Genomic DNA, 19,106 nt, shown 5'->3' with positions numbered 1-19,106 from the left:
GGAGCCACAGCCTGAGAGTAGAACAAGATATACTAAAATTTACGACCAAACGGTTGGCTAAGTGGGCACTCGGACGGAACCCGAGAGGTCGCGGGTTCGAGTACCGCATCGTGCATTAATTTTAGTTACAAATTCTATGAGAAAATAGAAAAAAATACCCACAGATAGTAGTATTTCGGTTGGCAAAGAGGCACACCTAACGAGACGATGTAAGTTAAATTTTCTCATATCAATATATAAATATCTCTTGTACTTGTTCACATTTGGGTTTTTTTTCTTCGCTAATAAATATTTTTCAGTTTCCACTGAGTTAAAGCACATTAGCCTTTGATAATGCCACATCGAGACTGAAGGCACTTCGCGGTTTAGACACAGCATTGTCGTACGAACAACTAAACTAGTTTATGTCGCACGTTTTTGCGATTATTATTTCATTCATTTCAGCCGGAAGACGGCCACTGCTGGGCAAAAGACTCCCCCAAAGATCGCCATGTAGATCGGCCCTGCGCTGCCCTCATCTAACATCTGCGTGTGGTGTCGCACCAGAATAGCACCACCCCGTCTCCACATATGAGTGTCGTAAGAGGCGACTAAGGGATACATAAAACGAGAAGCATCAACATCTACTGCGATCGCCAATCCGCCTGCCAAGCGTGACGATTATGGCATAAAAATCCCCAAAATAACAACAGACACTATTTGCCATTATACGGGTTAGCAATTAGGACATGACGTTAAGGTCTGTAATCGTCGGTAAGTCTTCCACAAAAAAACATTTAGTTAACAGTAGAGTGATCTATAAATCAAGCCAGCATACTGACCAGGCATCTTCTCAGATGAGCGCGCACAGTGTCTGGTTCTGCATCCAGTAGCGCCAACTGGGACGACTCCTTTTGTACCTGCGGAAAGAACTCACTTAAGCTGTTGTCAAACAGACGGCGAACCGAAAGCGTGGCGAAGCGTTTATACTTTGTTATGTATAGTATCGTTTGAATCATGTCACAAAGAAAACCGAATACGTGGCGAACAGAAAGACTTGTGACGGCAGAGGCGAACTACGAAGCGAGGCATGAGCGTGATAGTTGTCATTAAAGTGTATTAAAGATCAAAAAAGTTTGTTCTCTGTTAAAAACGAACTGAAATCTTTTCTATTAGAGAAACAAAAGTGTTCAGAGGCATAAAAATAATAAAAATCAGAAAATAATTAATAAAAAACAAAATATATCCTATATAATATAATAAACAAATAAAACTTTTACTCCCATTGGAATTCAATCTTTATAGTTTCTTCAATATTTGGTCACTTTTAACACCTATAACAAAAGGAACCGTGTTGTTTACGGCTGCTGCTAACAGGTCGACTTGTTAGGTACCTACTGAAAATCAGTGTTGGAATTGCGGTGATCCTTATTTCAATCCCAAAAATGCTGAGTGGGTGTCCTTTTCTTGACATCCTATTTTTAATTTGTTAATTTTACTATGTATTTAATGTTTTTGTGTTGTCATGAATAAATGCATACTTTACTTTAGTTGTATGCAGGATGTAATACAGAGAGCGAAGCGCGACATTTGTGTTTATTTACAAAACTTTGACACGGAAGACGTCCCGAAACGATTTCGGTTTGCTTTGTATATTTTTTAGTTTAAAGTCTCGACTTCGATTCGCACGCTCCATACTTTCAGTTCGGTTCGCATTTCTGGTTGACAATACCATATTTTTAAAGGACAAAATAGACAGAACAGTTTTTAGATAAGGGCCAAGTGAAAGAATAAAACTTAGAAGACTTAATTGAAATGTATCCAGCCAAGCTTTTCCGTGACGACAAACGAAAAATAAAAGAATGGATTTTATGCATTCTTGAGTATTTTTCGCATCGCGAATACTTAATATACGAGTATGTAGGTTACCTCCTCCTAGTAAGTTTATTTGTAATAATAAAATAATTTCACCTTACTGTTATCAAACATAAACTGGTGTTGATCCGGCTTTGTTTATAATTACCTCTAGCAATGAGTCATGCGCGCGTTGCAAACGAATCTCAATACGTTGCTCCGACTGGTCTTGTTGCTGCTCGTTGCCGGCATCTCTTTTAGTCAGGTATTGCTCTCTCACCTCATCAAGTTTGCGCTAAATGTATATAAACAAACGATAATTAATAACTTATTGTTTTCTAATAAGTGTCAAGAAATTCAATCTTAAAACTTTAGATCATTTATACGCCTAGATAGAATATGACAGCTGTGAAAACGTTGATAAAAAATTAAGTTTAGAACTAACCTCTATTTCGACCAATGCGCGCACACTAATACAATCGCGACAAACATATCGCGTGTGTAAGACGTAGCTTGTCACGCACACTAAACTAATATTCCTGGCCTGTTTTTATCGATTGTCTAACGGCAAGAGACTTGTAACTAGACGTAGAAGCTTAAAACATCCAATCTGTGATTACAACTAAATATTTTAAAATGCACTGGACCGATTATGATGGAATCTTCACGAGGTCATCAGATTAGCCCAGTAGTGATCACATCATCAGTTTTTGACAATTTTCTATCTAATAGCAAAAGTGCAACAAACGTGTTTGACCATCTGCAACGAAGCTGCTCAAATCTTCGGGGACCATCTTGGCGCTGCGTAGAGAGCCATCTGGCTAGAATCTTGCTGATCAATTCATCTTCGCACCGCAGAAATGTGGATATTGCGTTTTCCAAGGTCATTTGCAATCATAGGAAAAAATAAAGCGTCATAGGAAGTTCAATTGCCGTTCAGTCAGGACAGTATGAGTTTTTATTAACAATGCCGTATTCAAACTTTCTTATATTCTACAAGGTATTTCCAAGTGGATAAAATATAATGCTTTCAAGTATGGGCTTAAGTGTCTCAGGTGAGCCGAGCACATGTAATTTTTTGTGGGATTTAGTGACATAAAGCCGTTGGTCCAATTTGATATAAAAAATAAACCTGATCACTTAAGCCATACGGCAAAATATTCGTAGACATGCATGGCGGTTTTCCACTTTCTATCAGGTGCGGCCACGGAACAGAAAAAACTAGTGGAAGTGGCATGTGGGCGTTACCCTGTCGCCACTATTGTGTACAAATATCGAGGCTCAAGTGAGACCATTCATTTGATGTTAAGTGAAGCATAATTATCTTTTAAGAAAATACAAATATGCCTTAGTGTGCCATTTTGGACTGTAGAAATCGTAGCCGCAATAAAAACGAAGGTATTTCCTATCATCGGTAATCATAATTTTCCGATTTAAATACAATTAATATTTTTTATGTGTTTTGCAAAATATACAATTAAAAATGAACCATAATATTACTACGTATGGTTCGTTTACCTTTACGTTTAATCAATGTAACTTAGGTTAAAATAATTAATGTAAACAATAAAAATATATTGCTACTCAACAAGTGCATGCATGTACATATCGATATCATTTTATCGAAATAAATTGTATCTTTATAATTTGTATTCAAGTATTGCTCTTTTCTATGCATCATACGATAAGGGTGTAAGTAAGCTAAATATTACAGTATGGTTGTTGTAATTGTGTACAAGAGAGATGATAATTTCGAATTAATAGTTTTAATTGTCTCTTAGGTACAGGTAACTATTATTTAACAAATATGTGTAAGATTCCAGTTAAACTAAATAAATGTTAATTTTTAAATAAATTCAAACAATTTTTTTAAATAATATTTTAGTTTTTGGCATATATTGAGGTTCCACCGATAAGGTTGAGTCGAGGTGGAGTAGAAGAAAAACCTCATCTTATCATGGAGTAGAGGAAATACGTCATAGAATACGTACGTTTACGTCGTAGTCAAAAATAGATCGAAAACCATGAATTCTGGGAATGATTGCCATCATTGTAGCATTTATGATGTAGATTATAATATAAAATAGTATATTTCATAAGACTAATAACATTATTAATACTTCATCAGTACGTATAGCTTCTCTTTTTATTAATCATTCGTTACTGCTTGTTTTGGAAATTTTCTTTCCGCACGCGCATTACTAATGGAAGCAGTACTGTTTATTAAAACTCATGTAGTACTGGCCCCTGGTTTTATACAGAATAACGATGAATACTTACCGTGTTTTGCTTCCCAGGTAAATATAATATTCATATTGTAACTTTCTAAGACTATTTATGTACGCTGTCTTGATTTTATTTAAATTGGGCTAAATATTGTCCATTCTTTTAAATAAAACTATACTCAAGAATATTGCCTATTATTAGTTTAGCGAACGACGTACTTTATCGGTAATATATCATATCATTTCTAGTTTTCACTAACTTATCGATATGTTTATTCATTTCCGTACAACACTAGGTATTTTGACATAAGTCAAATCTATGGTTACGGAGTTACTATTACTTCAAGTTTTTATATGTTATTATTCGCAATTTAAGAGGTTGTCATAATCACTTTAAGAATATGAGATTAGCGTTATTGTATTAAGTTCGAAATTGATGGTAATCAATTTGTAGTTATGTCTTTTCGTGATTGTGAATTTAGGCCTATCATAACGCCGGCATTAAGTTTGCAGGACCTGATTTGAAAAAACTCACCTCAGCCAGTTGCAGCTGCTCGCCGAGTCTGTCCGCTGCCTCCTGGTTGCCGCCAGATCGATAGCTCTTCACCTGCTCCTCAACTGTACGCAGAACTGCTCTCTGACTCTCCCACTCGGATGTTAACTGCAATAAAAAGAGTGAGTAAATAAAATTTTAATCAAGTAGGCTTTTGAATTGTCATAAACGAAGACCCAAAGTTTAGAGCAACTTTTGATTTATTTTTTTAAATTAGAAGGCAGTAGAAGACCCAGAGAAAATTAGGGGGCATTGAGATGGCGCAGATGGGGCGTAGGTAGATTAAAAACTCATACACGAAAATACTCTAGAAAAAAACATATTCTCAAAGTGGGCGGTGAGCAAAATAAGGTTGAGAAACTATGACATAGAAAATTGAATATCTCAGCAAAAATTGCACTACATTTTTGCGTCATATAGATGTGGTGGCAGTACAGCCCTGACAAACTTTCTTAAAATTATATTATTTCTAAGATTTAAATAACAATAAACAACAGCTGGGAATATATGGCTATACCTGTTTTTCGTCTGGAAGGTCCCTACTTCGTTCCCGTGTCTTCAGCTGCAGTATCCACTGGTGGATGTTGTCGATGTAGACCTCCGAGCGAGCGGCCTCCTTGGCGGCTGCTTCCAGCTCGCGAATACGACCCTGCGCCTATATACATATAATATTTAAAACACTGATACGAAATCATGCACGTATTTTAATCAACTATTTTTTATCTGAAAGAATCATGAATGATACGCCGTAAAAATAAAATAATAACTCGATTTTTTAATTTGGGGATTACCTTTACATGTATAAACGTGGGTGGCTGCATAGACATAAATCGAATTAATAGTACAATTGAGCTTTAAAAACATAAAAACAAAAGAATATATACGAGGAAGTCGTAGAACTGATGGTAAGTGGTATACGCCCTGACCATAACATTGCAGGGCCACCTAGGATTCTTGATTGAACCAAAAACCAAGCGTCGCAAACGTGCTCATTCATTTCAGAGGCCCAATTTCATCGATTACGGTGCCCTTCAAACCGAAACACAATAATGCTTGTACATAGCTGCTTTATGGCAGAAAGACACGCCGCTGTGGTTCGCGGTACCCACCAAGCACGCGTCATGTTAATAGGCCCCCTAATGGTGAAAAAGTAAACTCAAGTGCAGTTATTTGAATTAAAAATAGAGTTAGAGAAAATGATTTTTTCTGGTTAAGAGTTTTGAGTTATAGATATATTTTTAAAATAATACAGGAACAACAAAAACGCCAAACATTTCCAATACATGTTGACGACTGTAATATCGGGAGGATAGTATACGAGCAATACCTGTTCGTTGAGGTCGTTGAACCTGTGCGCGATGTTGTCAATCTCAGCCTGGATCCACTGCGGCATAATGTGCGCCTCGATCAGCTGTCGCCCGATGGCCTCGATTCGCTCCACACGCTCTGTGCTGTAGTTGGCCATGTAGTTCTCCAAGTCCTAAAACATTTATATGAAAAGAATCCAGTCAAATAGAATATATGGATCTGGATTTGTGGCGTCCTTCCACAGTGCGGTTTTCAAGGAACTTTCATCCACGTATAGCAAAGCTGTGGAATGAGTTTCCTTGTGCGGTGTTTCCGGGACGATACGACATGGGTACCTTCAAAAAAAGCGCGGACACCTTCCTTAAAGGCCGGCAACGCTCCTGTGATTCTTCTGGTGTTGCAAAAGAATGTGGGCGGCGGTGATCACTTAAGACGAGGTATAAAAATAATTTAATTTAAATTTGCATGGCGGCCATTTTGGAACCGCCATATTGGTTGTCATAGAATGATATTGTGTGTCCACAACAGCGTCCTCACATAGAGCTGGTCAGCGATCTCCTCGGCGTCGGCGCGCCGGTCGAGCGAGGCCCGCACACGTCGCTGGAGCCCGTCGAGCCAGGCGGCGTGTGTCGCCAGCCACGCTCGCAGCTCTCCTGACTCGTGCCACGCTTCAGCCAGCACCCTGCACATTTATACATTAGTTGCTTTGTCTGCATTACTTAAAAAAAGGCATAAAAAGGATTTTATTTTCTCAAAACTGGTTCCTTTAGAATTCTTTTTGACGTCACTTCTATCACTACTACGCTTCGGAAATGGCGCTTTGAGAGAGAAGCATTATTATGCAGAAGCTGTATTATGGCATGGACGATTTTTCTGCTGCAGACGAGGGCTATTCGCATTATTTATAACTTAGGTCTTAGAAAAAAGAAAAATAAAAGAAATGTACCAAGAACTAAGATCGATATTAAGTTGTCTGCTAAGTCAAGTTTATTCGTTGGGCGAGGCGTATGTTTCTACCGTATGATTCCAGGATATGTACAAAGCACACGTGTAACAACATTTAAAAAAATCTTAAAACCTTTAAATATGGTAAAGTTAAACCAACCTACTATATATTAATATAAATTTTCTTATAAACAACACCTTCTTTCATAAATATTTGGTTGTGCCTGTTAAATACATAAGAAGACACAACCAAAATATATGTTTCAAATATCTTAAATGTAGAATACATACTAATTTAAAATTTGTTAGAACTCTCTTCAACTGTCAGTGGTATACGCATATAAAAAGTTAGTCAACAAGCCTGTTACATACTGCCTTTTTAGTATAACGAAAATAACACAACAGATGATGAAGAAAATATTTAATAAAAATCAATGCTAAAAAAGATACCACAAAAATAGCTTATTATATTTAACTTGTATTTAATTATTCACAATGTTACTCATAAATTGTTAGACAAACTTGAGTTCGCGCCCCGTCTACACTTACTTGTATCTCTCATAAATGCAGTGTGTCACTCTGGTCCACAGTGCGTTGAGGTGTGTCAATCTTCGGGCCACTCCACCGGCTCCCTGCTCCGCCGCTAGCAGAATGTCGTTACCTACAGATTAAATATTTTTAATTAAGTTAGCACAATTTCGCAACGCAAGTATACCAGTTGTATTAGCACATTACCCTAAAACTATTTTTATCGTGTCCTGCACACGATAGCTGGAGTCAGGTTCAACAACTCTACGGAACACTTACTTTACAGTAAAGAGGCACTGATGTGAAATTTCTACACAAAGCCAAACCGCTCCCAGAGTAATAGATCACCAACAGACTGCGTTGCAGCAATTTACCCAGGCTGCTTATTGCTTAGGATTGCCTTTTATGATTATGAATCTTTAATGAGGTTTAGTTATTGAATATTTAAAAACTAAGTTCTACCAGAGCAATAGCAAATATATTTTGGTAAATGTGCTATAATTGATACTCAAATGTTATGTTTTTTAACCGACTTCAAAAAAGGAGGAGGTTCTCTATTCGTCGGTATTATTTTTATGTTTGTTACCTCAAAACTTTCGACTGGGTGAACCGATTTTGATAATTCTTTTTTTATTTGAAAGCTGGTGCTTCCCGTGTAATTCCATTGTATTTTGGTCTAGATCTGACACTGGCATCCATGAGAAAACCACAAAAATCTTACATTTGCTATGCGTACGTATGACATAAATGACAATAATCGTAACTAGAATTAGATTAATTAATTAGATTGTATTAAAATACGCAATTACTTTTATACTTTTTAGTGCATATTATATCTATTGTTTTGGAATAGTGTTTTTGAAGTCGGTTGTGTTTTTGTTAAAAAAAAATTTTCAATTAAAACCATAGGTGGTGAGTTAGGTGATTAGTAGCTAAATGTTTATAAAAGCCTCATTGAATATAATGTAGTTTTATACCAAGTATCGGATAATCATACCAGCTTCATTCAAACTCCTGAACTCCGTCGTCTTTTCATCACACTTGTCTTTAAGCGTTTGAAATCTGGTCTTCATCTGATACAGCTCACCGGAATCACGGATAGCACATTCGTCTTCCTTAGGTATCTCATTCTCTATTACTTCCAGCCACTTTTCAATTTCTGCGATCCGTCTAAAAACGTTCTCGCTCTTTTCCAAGGAACGACGCAAACTCTCGTTCAGTTTGAACGATTCGTTCGTTATTTCGAACCTCTTTTGCAGGTCTTTCACGTCGTTTTTGATGGTTTTAGCGAGCGCGTCGTCGCAGTCTTCGAGTATCTCGTCTCTTATGCGTACGATTGTTTCGATTTCGGTTTTGTAATTCTTTTTCGCCTCGTCAAGGTTCTAGAAAAAATTATAGAGTATTTAGATACCATTTTTATAAAATATTAAGATTGTAATTGGATCATTAGGATATTAATAAAAAAAAAGATTACACATAATTATTATAAGTTGAAATAAAGATGTGTTAAGATAGTTTCTCAGAAATGCTCAGATGCTCTACTGTTAAAATCTAAACTATAGTAAAATTACCTATCAAATGCTCGCTATCTCCAAGATTTCATACAAAAACAACACATTTTTGTGTATCACAAATCACAATATAAACTCACGTTGCTCTCAATCACCAGTTTCTCCAGCTCCGTGACGTCACCGTGGGGCAATGCCGTGTGACTCTTTACAAATTCCTCCACTCTTTCCACGTATTTATTCACTTCTCTCATCTTGCTTTCGAACGATTCCAACAATTCCTTTCCTGAAATATGCAAACGTATATTTTTGATGCATTGTTTAATGAATAAGATATTTACTAAAGTACATGTACACCTCACTTTCTAATATTATTTGTGCTTTTCAGTGAAACTATTCTAGGATATATCCAATATTAATTTGTATAGTTTATATAACTTCATTTTTTTACTATGTATCTGTTTGTTTACTTAACAAATAAATAATAATTAATTAATCCAGCTACACTATATAAACACGTTCCGATTCAATTTGTTATTTAAATAATGTTGATTATATTACGATTTGACAAGGATTCGGAACACAATAAGTAAATGAAAGATGAAGAAATTATTGAAGTGAAAACTTCTTTAGCGGCGTTGAGCAGTTTTCTTGGGATGCATATAAAATGTTGAAACTCGCGTCAGGACACGTGGCATGATCGAAAATTCGTCGACAGTAATGAAATATTTAAATTTTAAGATGAAAGATTTATACTTCTTCTAATTATAGTTCGGCTATTTCAACTTAATGATCATGCGGTCATTGGACCAGTGCTTGAATCATTTTCGGGTATGTTCCGATATGCACTGCGATCACTGAACAGTGTGACGTCAATTTAGTATACTATGAAGCCGTTCCTTTATAGCCAGTTATACTGGTTACTATTTAAAACGGAACGCAATCTCGTATACTGTCAGCCGAATTTTTTGACGCAGCATTCAAATTAGTGTATTAAAGTTTTCTAGTTCATTAAAAAAAAAACTTTTGTTGGAGTAATCTGTCAAATTAAAATATTTTAATTAAGACTTTAGGCACTCGAGTGGTTTTGACTGATCACGTGTACAAAGTACTGCGAGTACCTTACCTCGAAAACACCAGTGCTCACAGTAGAATATGGCGGCGATTTATGACATCATAATTATATTTCCCTAGGGTACTGCGGTAGTATACTGGCAGTCCATAACGGAACGAATTTTTCTACAGTGATAGCACTGTGCAGTGGTCGCAGTGCATATCGGAACATACCCTTTTTAATTTTCGGTTTATAAGCTTTGTCATTAGCGAAGACTCTCCCTCCCTAATGCAATGGTTATACTTGAATTTCTTTGTTCACGTTATCAATTCTGCCGGCACATTTACATAGTATACAAGTAATGTTATTATCGAATCAATCACGACTCGCGAATATTCTTGAGAAATGTTGAACATAAATGAGATAAAGCGAACCTTGCTATATATTGAAGAATTACTTATTTTGCTTTTATTAAATTCAATTAATAAATTAAATTGGCGTTTTTATCAAACCGAATCAAAATATCCGAAACTGTAAAACTGAAAAAATTATGACAGAATAAAATACTTTCATGTGTATGTAACTGACAGAAGCCATACCTTTTTCCAGCTTGCTTATTTTCTGTGCCAAGATAGCTCTGGAGTCGTGGAATCTGGTAACGAGGTTCTCTACGCTGCTCCTCATATTCAACTCCTCAACGCTGCCTCTCTCGTAGTTTTGCTTGCGGTCTCTTATTGCGTTGTCGTACGATGTTTGAAGACCGTCGAAGTCGCTCTGAATGAAATAATTACTCAGATTAATATATAACATATGCATCGGTACTTAGAAGGCACTACACTACTTACTTACAATCAGAATTTAGAATTTATTAGCCGTTAACTGTTATTCTTGAGTACAAATCCACATTTAACAAAAGAAACGACTAAAAAAGTCATGAAACGAAAGAGAAAGATGATGTGTATCGAAACGTGTGAAAGAGAAACGAAGTAACATTCGGGTGACCTGATGTTGTATGATCACCGCGGCTCATACATATTATACAAAAGGAATCAACAAAGCTTTGACGAGCCTCTACATGCGGACATATATACGAGCTATACATAATATGTACACGTACATACCATGAATTCGAAGACCGACAACACATCAGTACGTGGCGGGCGAGGATAGAAACGGGGAAACCGCGGTGAGCGACAACGGTAATAGTGCCAAAGACAATTCATAAAATTATTTAGCTTCGTTCACCGCCCTTCTTTGTACATGAACAAGGCCTGAGAGAAATAATCTTTCTATCGATATCTTTTGAATTTTTACGGGTTTAAGAACACTTATGATCTAGTTTGCAACTAACATAATATGTTAGATACTTATCCCAAATGCTGCTACATAATGCTGAAATCCTTAAAGTAATGGAAGTACCACTACATATTAGGCGTTATCACTGTGGTAAAGTCATTCATTTCCTACCTACCTTATAAGTCTAAAGACTATCTTCAATAAATGATATACTAGAGTAATAAATCCCATTTTAATGTTTATCTTCTTTGACTTGTCAGTAACAATATTTTTAACAGTGAAAGTTTGAAAATTAACCAAGAATATCTTTCAGTGCATTGTAGCTTCATCAATGTCCATATACCTTCATCTTATACAGCTCAGCCAATTTCTTCTCCACCACGTCGCTGGTGGAGAGCATAGCGTGCTCGGATATCAGCCCGCTCTGCATCTCCTCTATCCGGCGCTTCACGTTGCTGTACTCGTCCTCGTGATATTCCAGTGGCTTCTTATTTAGCGCCAATTTTATTTCCACTTCTCTGGAATAAAATGAGAACAATATTAGAATCTTTGGAAGTGAAAACTTCTTAAGCGCTGACCTCGTTTGTAGGTATTAACTTAAGCAGTAAGATAATTTTCTTGCTTCTCTCAATCTGTCTGTTTTTTTTGTATAATATCCGATCTTTACGCCAAATATCCGCCGATTTATTCTATCTTTGTTTGTTATTTTTAGAGTGATATCACTCACTTCTGGGATTAATCAAATTAAATTTGTAACCAAAATTTATAAGCGATGCGGGATTCAAACCGAAACAAATTATTTAGATTTGAAAGAGCAAGTCAATTTCCTAATACGCAATTATTGGGGTTGAGCAGGTTGTCAGCTGTAAAGTAGATGAGCCTCAACATGGAGCCACAAACTGAGAGTTGAACAAGACATACCAAGATTTACGAACCATGCGTAAACTCAAACGGTTGGTTCAGTGGGAAGAGCGCTCATACGGAATCCGAGAGGTCTGTGGTTCAAGCCCCGCATATTTCATAAATTTTGGTTACAAATTTAATGTATTCTATGCTTAATTAGTACGATATACTAAAGGTGACAAAAAATGAGAATATATACGACATGGAAAAATACAAGAACGGCGTGAACACCTACTTAAAAAGCCAACAACGCTCCTGCTGTTTCTCTAGTTTTGCCAGATATAAATTTAATCACTTACCATCAGATGATTTTGATATCCTCGTACTTTGTAAACGCACTTAAATTAGTATCCTTAAATATACATATGAGTGTCTTAATATACATATGAGTGTCCATCACAAATCATTAAACATTGATTAGTATATGATTTAAATATGAGTCATAAACTTTGCTTGGATATCTGTAAAAATAACTTTATGCATGATATTTTTGTAATGACTTGATACTGTATAAATTACCTCTTGCTAAGATGAGTGAACAACTCATCAAAAGCATCGTTAATTCGTTTCGTATCGGCTTCGATCTCGTCCTTATGCGACTTGGGCAACGCCTTCGTCAGTAGAATTATCGACTGAGCATTCAACTCCTTCAATCTAACCTCATACTGTCGCATCGATCGGATTTTATTCCTCAGATGTATCAGCTGGTTGTTTGTCGGTCTGTCTGTCAACATTTTATCCTTCCACGCGTGTTTTTCGTTGATCTCGTTCTGAATCACTTCAAGGTTTTTGTAGAAATTCTCTTTATCTTCTAGAAGATTCATCATGTTTCGTATGTCGAGTAGGGACTTCTGGATTCCCTCCCAGCGCCGTTTCAGTTTGTCTATATTATCTGCGTGCATTTTGGCCTCTTCTATAACAATGAAACGAGCGAGTTAACAGTAAATTAATGATTAATTTATCATTTTAGTATGTATCGCTGGACTAATAATTGTTACATTAAATGAGAGAACTTGTCAAATAATTTGAAATAGCTTAAATATCATGCTGCTGATTAACAGAAGAATAATTGACTATATTCAACATATATAGAGATAGAACCTTACTTTGCAAAGAATTATGAAATTTAAAAAATTTCAACTAAATTGCCAATAATTACTGTAGTAGTGGTGAAATAATTTTTCATCAGCATGAAATATTAAGTTTCACCATGAATTTGGTCTCAGATTATATTTGCTCGTCAATTTGACAACAACGTGTATTTTATTAGTTGTTTCATACGCTCGTGACCTCTCTGCGTCTTTGTCCTACTCTTTTTATTAATGTCTGTGCTGCGTCTAAGCTTACGCTTCGCCTTTTACGTAGGAGCACACAAAGCAGTATTTGACAGAAATTATGGACAGTCATATTGACTGGTTAACAATTTAATCAAACGAAATTATTATAGAAAAGTTGAGTTTATTTGAGAAGTAACAAGAGCTCATTGGCACTCTTTTAAATCAATAAACAGTACAGTTTCATCATTTAACAAATTAAAAAGAAAAACACAAAACTTAGTAGAGTAGGTATACCAATCCACATATTATAATAAAAACAGATATATACGAGCATGATATCAACAAAATTCTCAATAACGGTATCTTCCAGTCACCATTTTCATCGTTCCCAAATTTAAGGGGAAGGAGCAAAGCATATAAAATAGCATCAAATGTGAGATATGGTGTAACATTTTGTAGTCCTATCGAAAACCGTTTTTTATATATTTCTATCTGTTTCAAGTGTCTTACCTGCAAGTTCTCGCTGCGCCCCCAGTCGTCGTTGTATCTCCTCGACGTGCGCAAAGTCCGTCGCCTGGGACGAACTCTCTTTCTGAACTCTCTGGACTACCTGTATCAACTCTTCACTCCTTCCAGAACTTTCCAATTTGTTCATGCACTGAAACAAAATAAATTATGATTACATATGGTCTCGAATTTGTAGTAAGGAGGTTAGTGATGCTTTTTATTTAAGTGGTAATCTGGCAATGGATTGTATCGCATTCAATTTTGTATGCACCACAAGTTTGTGTTTTTTACGTGAAACCCTAATTAGTTTCGCTCTATAACATAAGATAGTGAAACAACAGGTTAAAATCTAAAGAAAAGTAGCAATCTTTATTAGAAAGAAGTTAAGAAGATGTAGGGATATTAATAACGAAATTCACTCGCGCAGGCATGGGCTGTCTAGGGTTGCCAACTTTTATTAGAAGAAAGAGTATAGGTATCTGATTTTAAAGGAGGTAAATAGAATAGTATCATTTATTTCATATTTTTGAAAAGGTATTTTTTGTACTTTTTGGAGCACATTACAAATTTTCATGGTTTTTAAAATAATAGTGTAAAAAGGAGTATTTTAGCATACTCTATTAGTGTTATAGATTAAAGAGTACGCCTACAAGATATAGAGTACAATACTCTATTTTAGAGTACGGTTGGCAACCCTAGGTTGGTCCCTAATATTCAGTTTAAAAGCGATCGTTACCTCTTGCAGCACTCGCTCAGTGTTGTCCGCCCAGTCCTCGAACACCTTGTACCCGACCTGGAAGTCCGGAGCGCTGAGCCGCGGCTTCTTACTGGCGTGTAGCGTCAACGTTGTGGTGACGGTCGATGTGTCCGACTGTGCGTCCGAGTTCATGTCAACCTCGAATCCTAATTCCTTAATCTGTAACACATAGTATACTTTTTTTAAAAAGCTTTCTTCATAATACACAAATATATAAATAAATAAATACATTACAGGTCGTTAAAATGCTTCAAAGTAATCTGGCAACATACATCCTACAAGATTGAAGAAAAAACTCAGTCTTGATTGTTAAATCATGAGTTACGATTGAAGATAATCTCTTCTTATTATCAAATCAATCCTATTTTTAATATCAAATCTTCTTATGATGTACAGTTAAAATACTGTCATTCTGGTTTTTAAAGGAATGACAATTTACACAAACATTAAGTTCTTTTTAAAATGGTAGAACAGTCTAGTGTTACGACGAATTTTTAAAATGAATGTTAAGTTTTCCGCAAAAGTTATTTTGTAACGCATCTAGTTCGTCCCAAGTAGGTCGCATCCCCGCAGGTATTGCCCTGATATAGCAACTAAAGCACTTGATTCAGAACCCACCAGTCACTGCATTTGGCGACGTCAGCTAACTTGTAGCTGACGACTGACTCTGCTTTCGATGGGTTTGCGAGAACATTGCATTGTCTATTCGTTATTGTAGTCCAAGTTTCACTGAATTTTTGTCTAAATGATCAATATCTACAGAGCGTTCAAATGTGCTCAAGATTAAAAGTTTAGTCTTTTAAATAATAATTTAATAAATTCACTTCCAGTTTTTATTTATCGTTAGCTTAATGCGATAGCAAGTATGTATCGATCTTTGCGCGCTGTCTCATTACCACTGGCAGAAGCACAATCACTTACAGCCGTATGTGTCTACACTCACCCTATCAACTTGCACCAAGAGTATCATCTCAAGCGCGTCCAGTCGATCATTGAGCTCCTCCGCCGCCTCACTGAACGAAGCCTCCTCAAGCGCTGGCAGCCGCTGCAAGTGCTCTGCTATGGCTGAACGTTGCACGCTTATTGAATGCTTGCAGCGCTGTAGTTGACTGATACGCTCTAGTACTTCGCCAATCTCACTGACCGGATACGTTTCCATCTGAAAAAATATATCAAATTAATATTCACAAAAAAAAAACAGATTATTCAATTTCATGTTACATAAACCCACGAGGCTACACTGAAAGGTTTTTCACTGAATGCCTAGTTACAACTTTAAAAAATACAATTCTCACACCTAAATCATAAAGCTATATAAAATGTACATTTTTCGCAACAGTCAGTGCAACTGTAATTTGCGGCAGAAATAAGTGTTGTTTTCATTCAGTTATCTTAGCTCTAACCATACTTAATAAGGATATTACCTGTTTAAGTTCGGTCTCCAGCGTATCTGCGTCGCTCTTCAGCTGCGCGCCTCGCTCGTGCAGCGCTTGAAGCCCTTGCAAGCGCTGCAACCGCTGCACGATCCACTGGCACGCGTGCGACCAACGCTCGCCCAACGCACGGAGCTGGTCCTCTATCTCGGTCACACCTGTCAAAACACGCCATTATTTTTCTTCTAATTTCCCTGGTAGTTGATGTCAACAGCAGGCAGTATCTCTTATTCCTGACATCCCCATTTCCACAATCTGAAGGCCTAGATGAACTTTCATGCAATTAATTCACTTCCATCCACATTGATTACTTAAAATTAGGTAATCTATTATTAGAAATCTCCATCAATAAGAAATATTGAAAGACTAAGATTAGAGTAACATATCGTTCCAAGAATAATGTATCTGACATCTGGTTCAACAAAGTGGTTGTATGGAAAAAGAAATGGAATGGCAGACATCAAGACAATGCTGAAGATATTTCGTATTTTAACGGTGATTTATGTTTCAACGGTGAATCTTACTGACCAAAATGATACCTCCTCTTGATATATGCGAAGTTAATCACAAACGAATAACAACTTACTTGTATCGTGTTCCATTTCATCGTCGACGACAACGACGCAGTCTGCGAGCGCGTCGACAAGCGGTTGTTGTGTTCGTAATTCTGCGTGCAACTGCTGCGCCGCTTCAAGCGCCTCGCCCGCACTTTGTTGCGCTGTTTCCATACGCGACATGCGGTCTTCAGTCTTTGTAAGCCATTCACTGGAACAAAATAATAGACATTTACAAATTCAATGTTTATTTTGTAAACAAAGTGATTTCTTTCAAATATTATCCCTTCTCGGGTTCCGTCATTGTAGTATAAATCAAATACTTATATACTTAACCCTTTTTGGCGCTTACTGCCAGTAGTAATATACTAGCTTTTTGTGGAAAAACTATACTTAGTGATTTTCTTTGGGTGGTACTTGAGAGTGACACAGATATTTTCTGACGGAGAGAACTTAACTCAACGGTAACTTCTTTGAAAAAAACTTAATGGAAACAATTTATTAACCGTTTAAATTTAATGGTTTAAAAAATCTGTAATATTGTATAAAAGCTACGACGTGAAATTATCACAGTTATCACATAGATATAGGAATAGCATCTAGAGGTATATCTTAACATATAGACACTACTTTACCGCAGGTTGTATACAATTGTTTACCTATACTGTTGAAAACAATAACAGTAAAACTTTGTCACATCACATACAAAAATTGTACCACATATTTTTTGGGTTATCAGCACAGAAGCACATACCGGAAGTTATCTAGATGCGTATGCTGAGCTTTCATCAGCTTGGCGTGCAGTTCACTCTGTCTCTCCATAGCGCGCACTCGTAGCTCCTCCCAGCGGGAGTTGAGCAATCGCATCTGCAGTCGCACCTGATAAAAAGAAAAGCTATCATTGTCCCTGATGAAATTAAATCAAGACTCACAGAAATAACAAGTTAATGTAAAAAAAAGTACCATCCCACTATAGATGGGGTATCTGTATAACAAGGTAAATGTTGCAATTTTTCTAGATATGTATTATGTATTAATAAAAAAAAAACATAAAAAAAAGTATTAGAATGTCCCATAGTGACCTCGTTAGCCTCATCTTTAGTGAGCGCCGCGTCTCGGATGAGTCTAGCACCTTCCTCTAGCACTGCGCCTACCCGCCACTGCTGCTCCGAAAGATCCAACAGGAATTTCTGTAAATAAAAGTATTTCATATCAACTATTAGCTGAGAGTTGGTGCTTTCGCAAAAGAGTGGTCTCAGTAACAGTCTGTTCATCTAGCTAGAGTGTCATGCTAATTGTCCGCATGAGAGAAGCTTGGGTGAGGTTTTGACAGTAAAAGAAGAGGACATATCCTTTTAAAACCCACTATAATGGGATATTACGCCTCTTGAAAGAGATAAGCCTGAAACTTAAGGGGTGAAGAAAAAAACTCCTGTTCAGCGTGAAATTATATCCCTGTGTATCACGCTAAATCTCCACACCTTCAAAGAAGAAGCATTCGAGTATCATGCTTTCCTGCAGCCCTAATTAATATATATATTTTAACATCTGTGTCGAGTGTGGTACATAATTATTTTTATCACGACAGACTACTACAGGGGTAGGCAATTACTACAAATCTTCATCCTACATTTGAATCAATAAAAAAGCATTTCATGTTTTTGGTTATGACCAGCCCCTTTTTGAGACCATCGCCGATGAGATAAAATTAAACAATAATTGTTCAAATTATGTTTATTTTACTAAAAATTTAGAAAAGAAGAAGCACTTGCTATCTCTTTTACCTGGTATTTAAGTGACCACTATGAAGTTAAGCCACATCCTTTTTTTAATATAAATAAATCCAGCCTGTCGGCTGCCTCCAAGCAAGAACGCTTACTTAACGATTTTATAGGCAAAACTATTTGAAGTATCTTATTACAAAAATAATACTATCACAATTGCTCATTGCAATTTTAATAGTAGTAAGTAGGGTGCAGATTGTAATTATTAAAAAGATTTATAAAAATTGTATCACTCAAGTTAAGGTCGGAGGAGACGAAATCTCAAAAAGGAGCTGGTATGAATCTAGAATAGAAAAATGATGTGGTGTTGTGGGACACCAGGTAGGAACGAAGTTCTTTCGGCTAATGTAGAATCGACACAAATTGCAAAACAATCGTTCTAATATTGCTATAATCGTTATCATATATTAATATAATAATATTGATAATATATACACTACTCGCTTGTGTATGCGACTATCGCGCCTGCGCACGTCTCATTTAACGGTTTTATTCCACACACTTTTCCACGCACTTTTTTCCACGGATTTAATCTTACGGTTTTACTATCACATTTTTTTCAGTTCGGTCGCGCAGCAAAATCCCTATCCCCTTCAAACCTGCCGTAAGGAACTTCGTTCCAAAAAAAACACAACATTTTA

General features: G+C 36.5%; 1 protein-coding gene across 1 annotated transcript in view; it reads right to left on the bottom strand.

Annotated features, from left to right (window-relative positions):
- LOC126975575 (dystrophin, isoforms A/C/F/G/H) overlaps positions 1–19,106 on the bottom strand; it is a 657,038-nt gene that overhangs the window by 594,785 nt on the left and 43,147 nt on the right. Inside the window, exons 9-27 of the mRNA XM_050823519.1 lie at positions 17,764–17,871; positions 17,436–17,560; positions 16,714–16,892; positions 16,119–16,285; positions 15,638–15,853; positions 14,674–14,853; positions 13,941–14,088; positions 12,673–13,066; positions 11,594–11,768; positions 10,554–10,728; positions 9,044–9,186; positions 8,390–8,774; positions 7,414–7,525; positions 6,457–6,601; positions 5,939–6,091; positions 5,129–5,266; positions 4,594–4,719; positions 2,003–2,128; positions 822–899 (exon numbers count right to left, since the gene is read on the bottom strand). Of these exons, the coding sequence (XP_050679476.1) occupies positions 822–899; positions 2,003–2,128; positions 4,594–4,719; positions 5,129–5,266; positions 5,939–6,091; positions 6,457–6,601; positions 7,414–7,525; positions 8,390–8,774; positions 9,044–9,186; positions 10,554–10,728; positions 11,594–11,768; positions 12,673–13,066; positions 13,941–14,088; positions 14,674–14,853; positions 15,638–15,853; positions 16,119–16,285; positions 16,714–16,892; positions 17,436–17,560; positions 17,764–17,871 (3,273 nt within the window). The remainder of the gene's footprint in view (positions 1–821; positions 900–2,002; positions 2,129–4,593; positions 4,720–5,128; positions 5,267–5,938; positions 6,092–6,456; positions 6,602–7,413; positions 7,526–8,389; positions 8,775–9,043; positions 9,187–10,553; positions 10,729–11,593; positions 11,769–12,672; positions 13,067–13,940; positions 14,089–14,673; positions 14,854–15,637; positions 15,854–16,118; positions 16,286–16,713; positions 16,893–17,435; positions 17,561–17,763; positions 17,872–19,106) is intronic.

Source organism: Leptidea sinapis, chromosome 36 (genome assembly GCF_905404315.1).
Source record: "Leptidea sinapis chromosome 36, ilLepSina1.1, whole genome shotgun sequence".
NCBI lineage: Eukaryota > Metazoa > Arthropoda > Insecta > Lepidoptera > Pieridae > Leptidea > Leptidea sinapis.
Note: the sequence above shows the minus strand (reverse complement) of the source record. Positions and strands in the feature narration are given on the sequence as shown.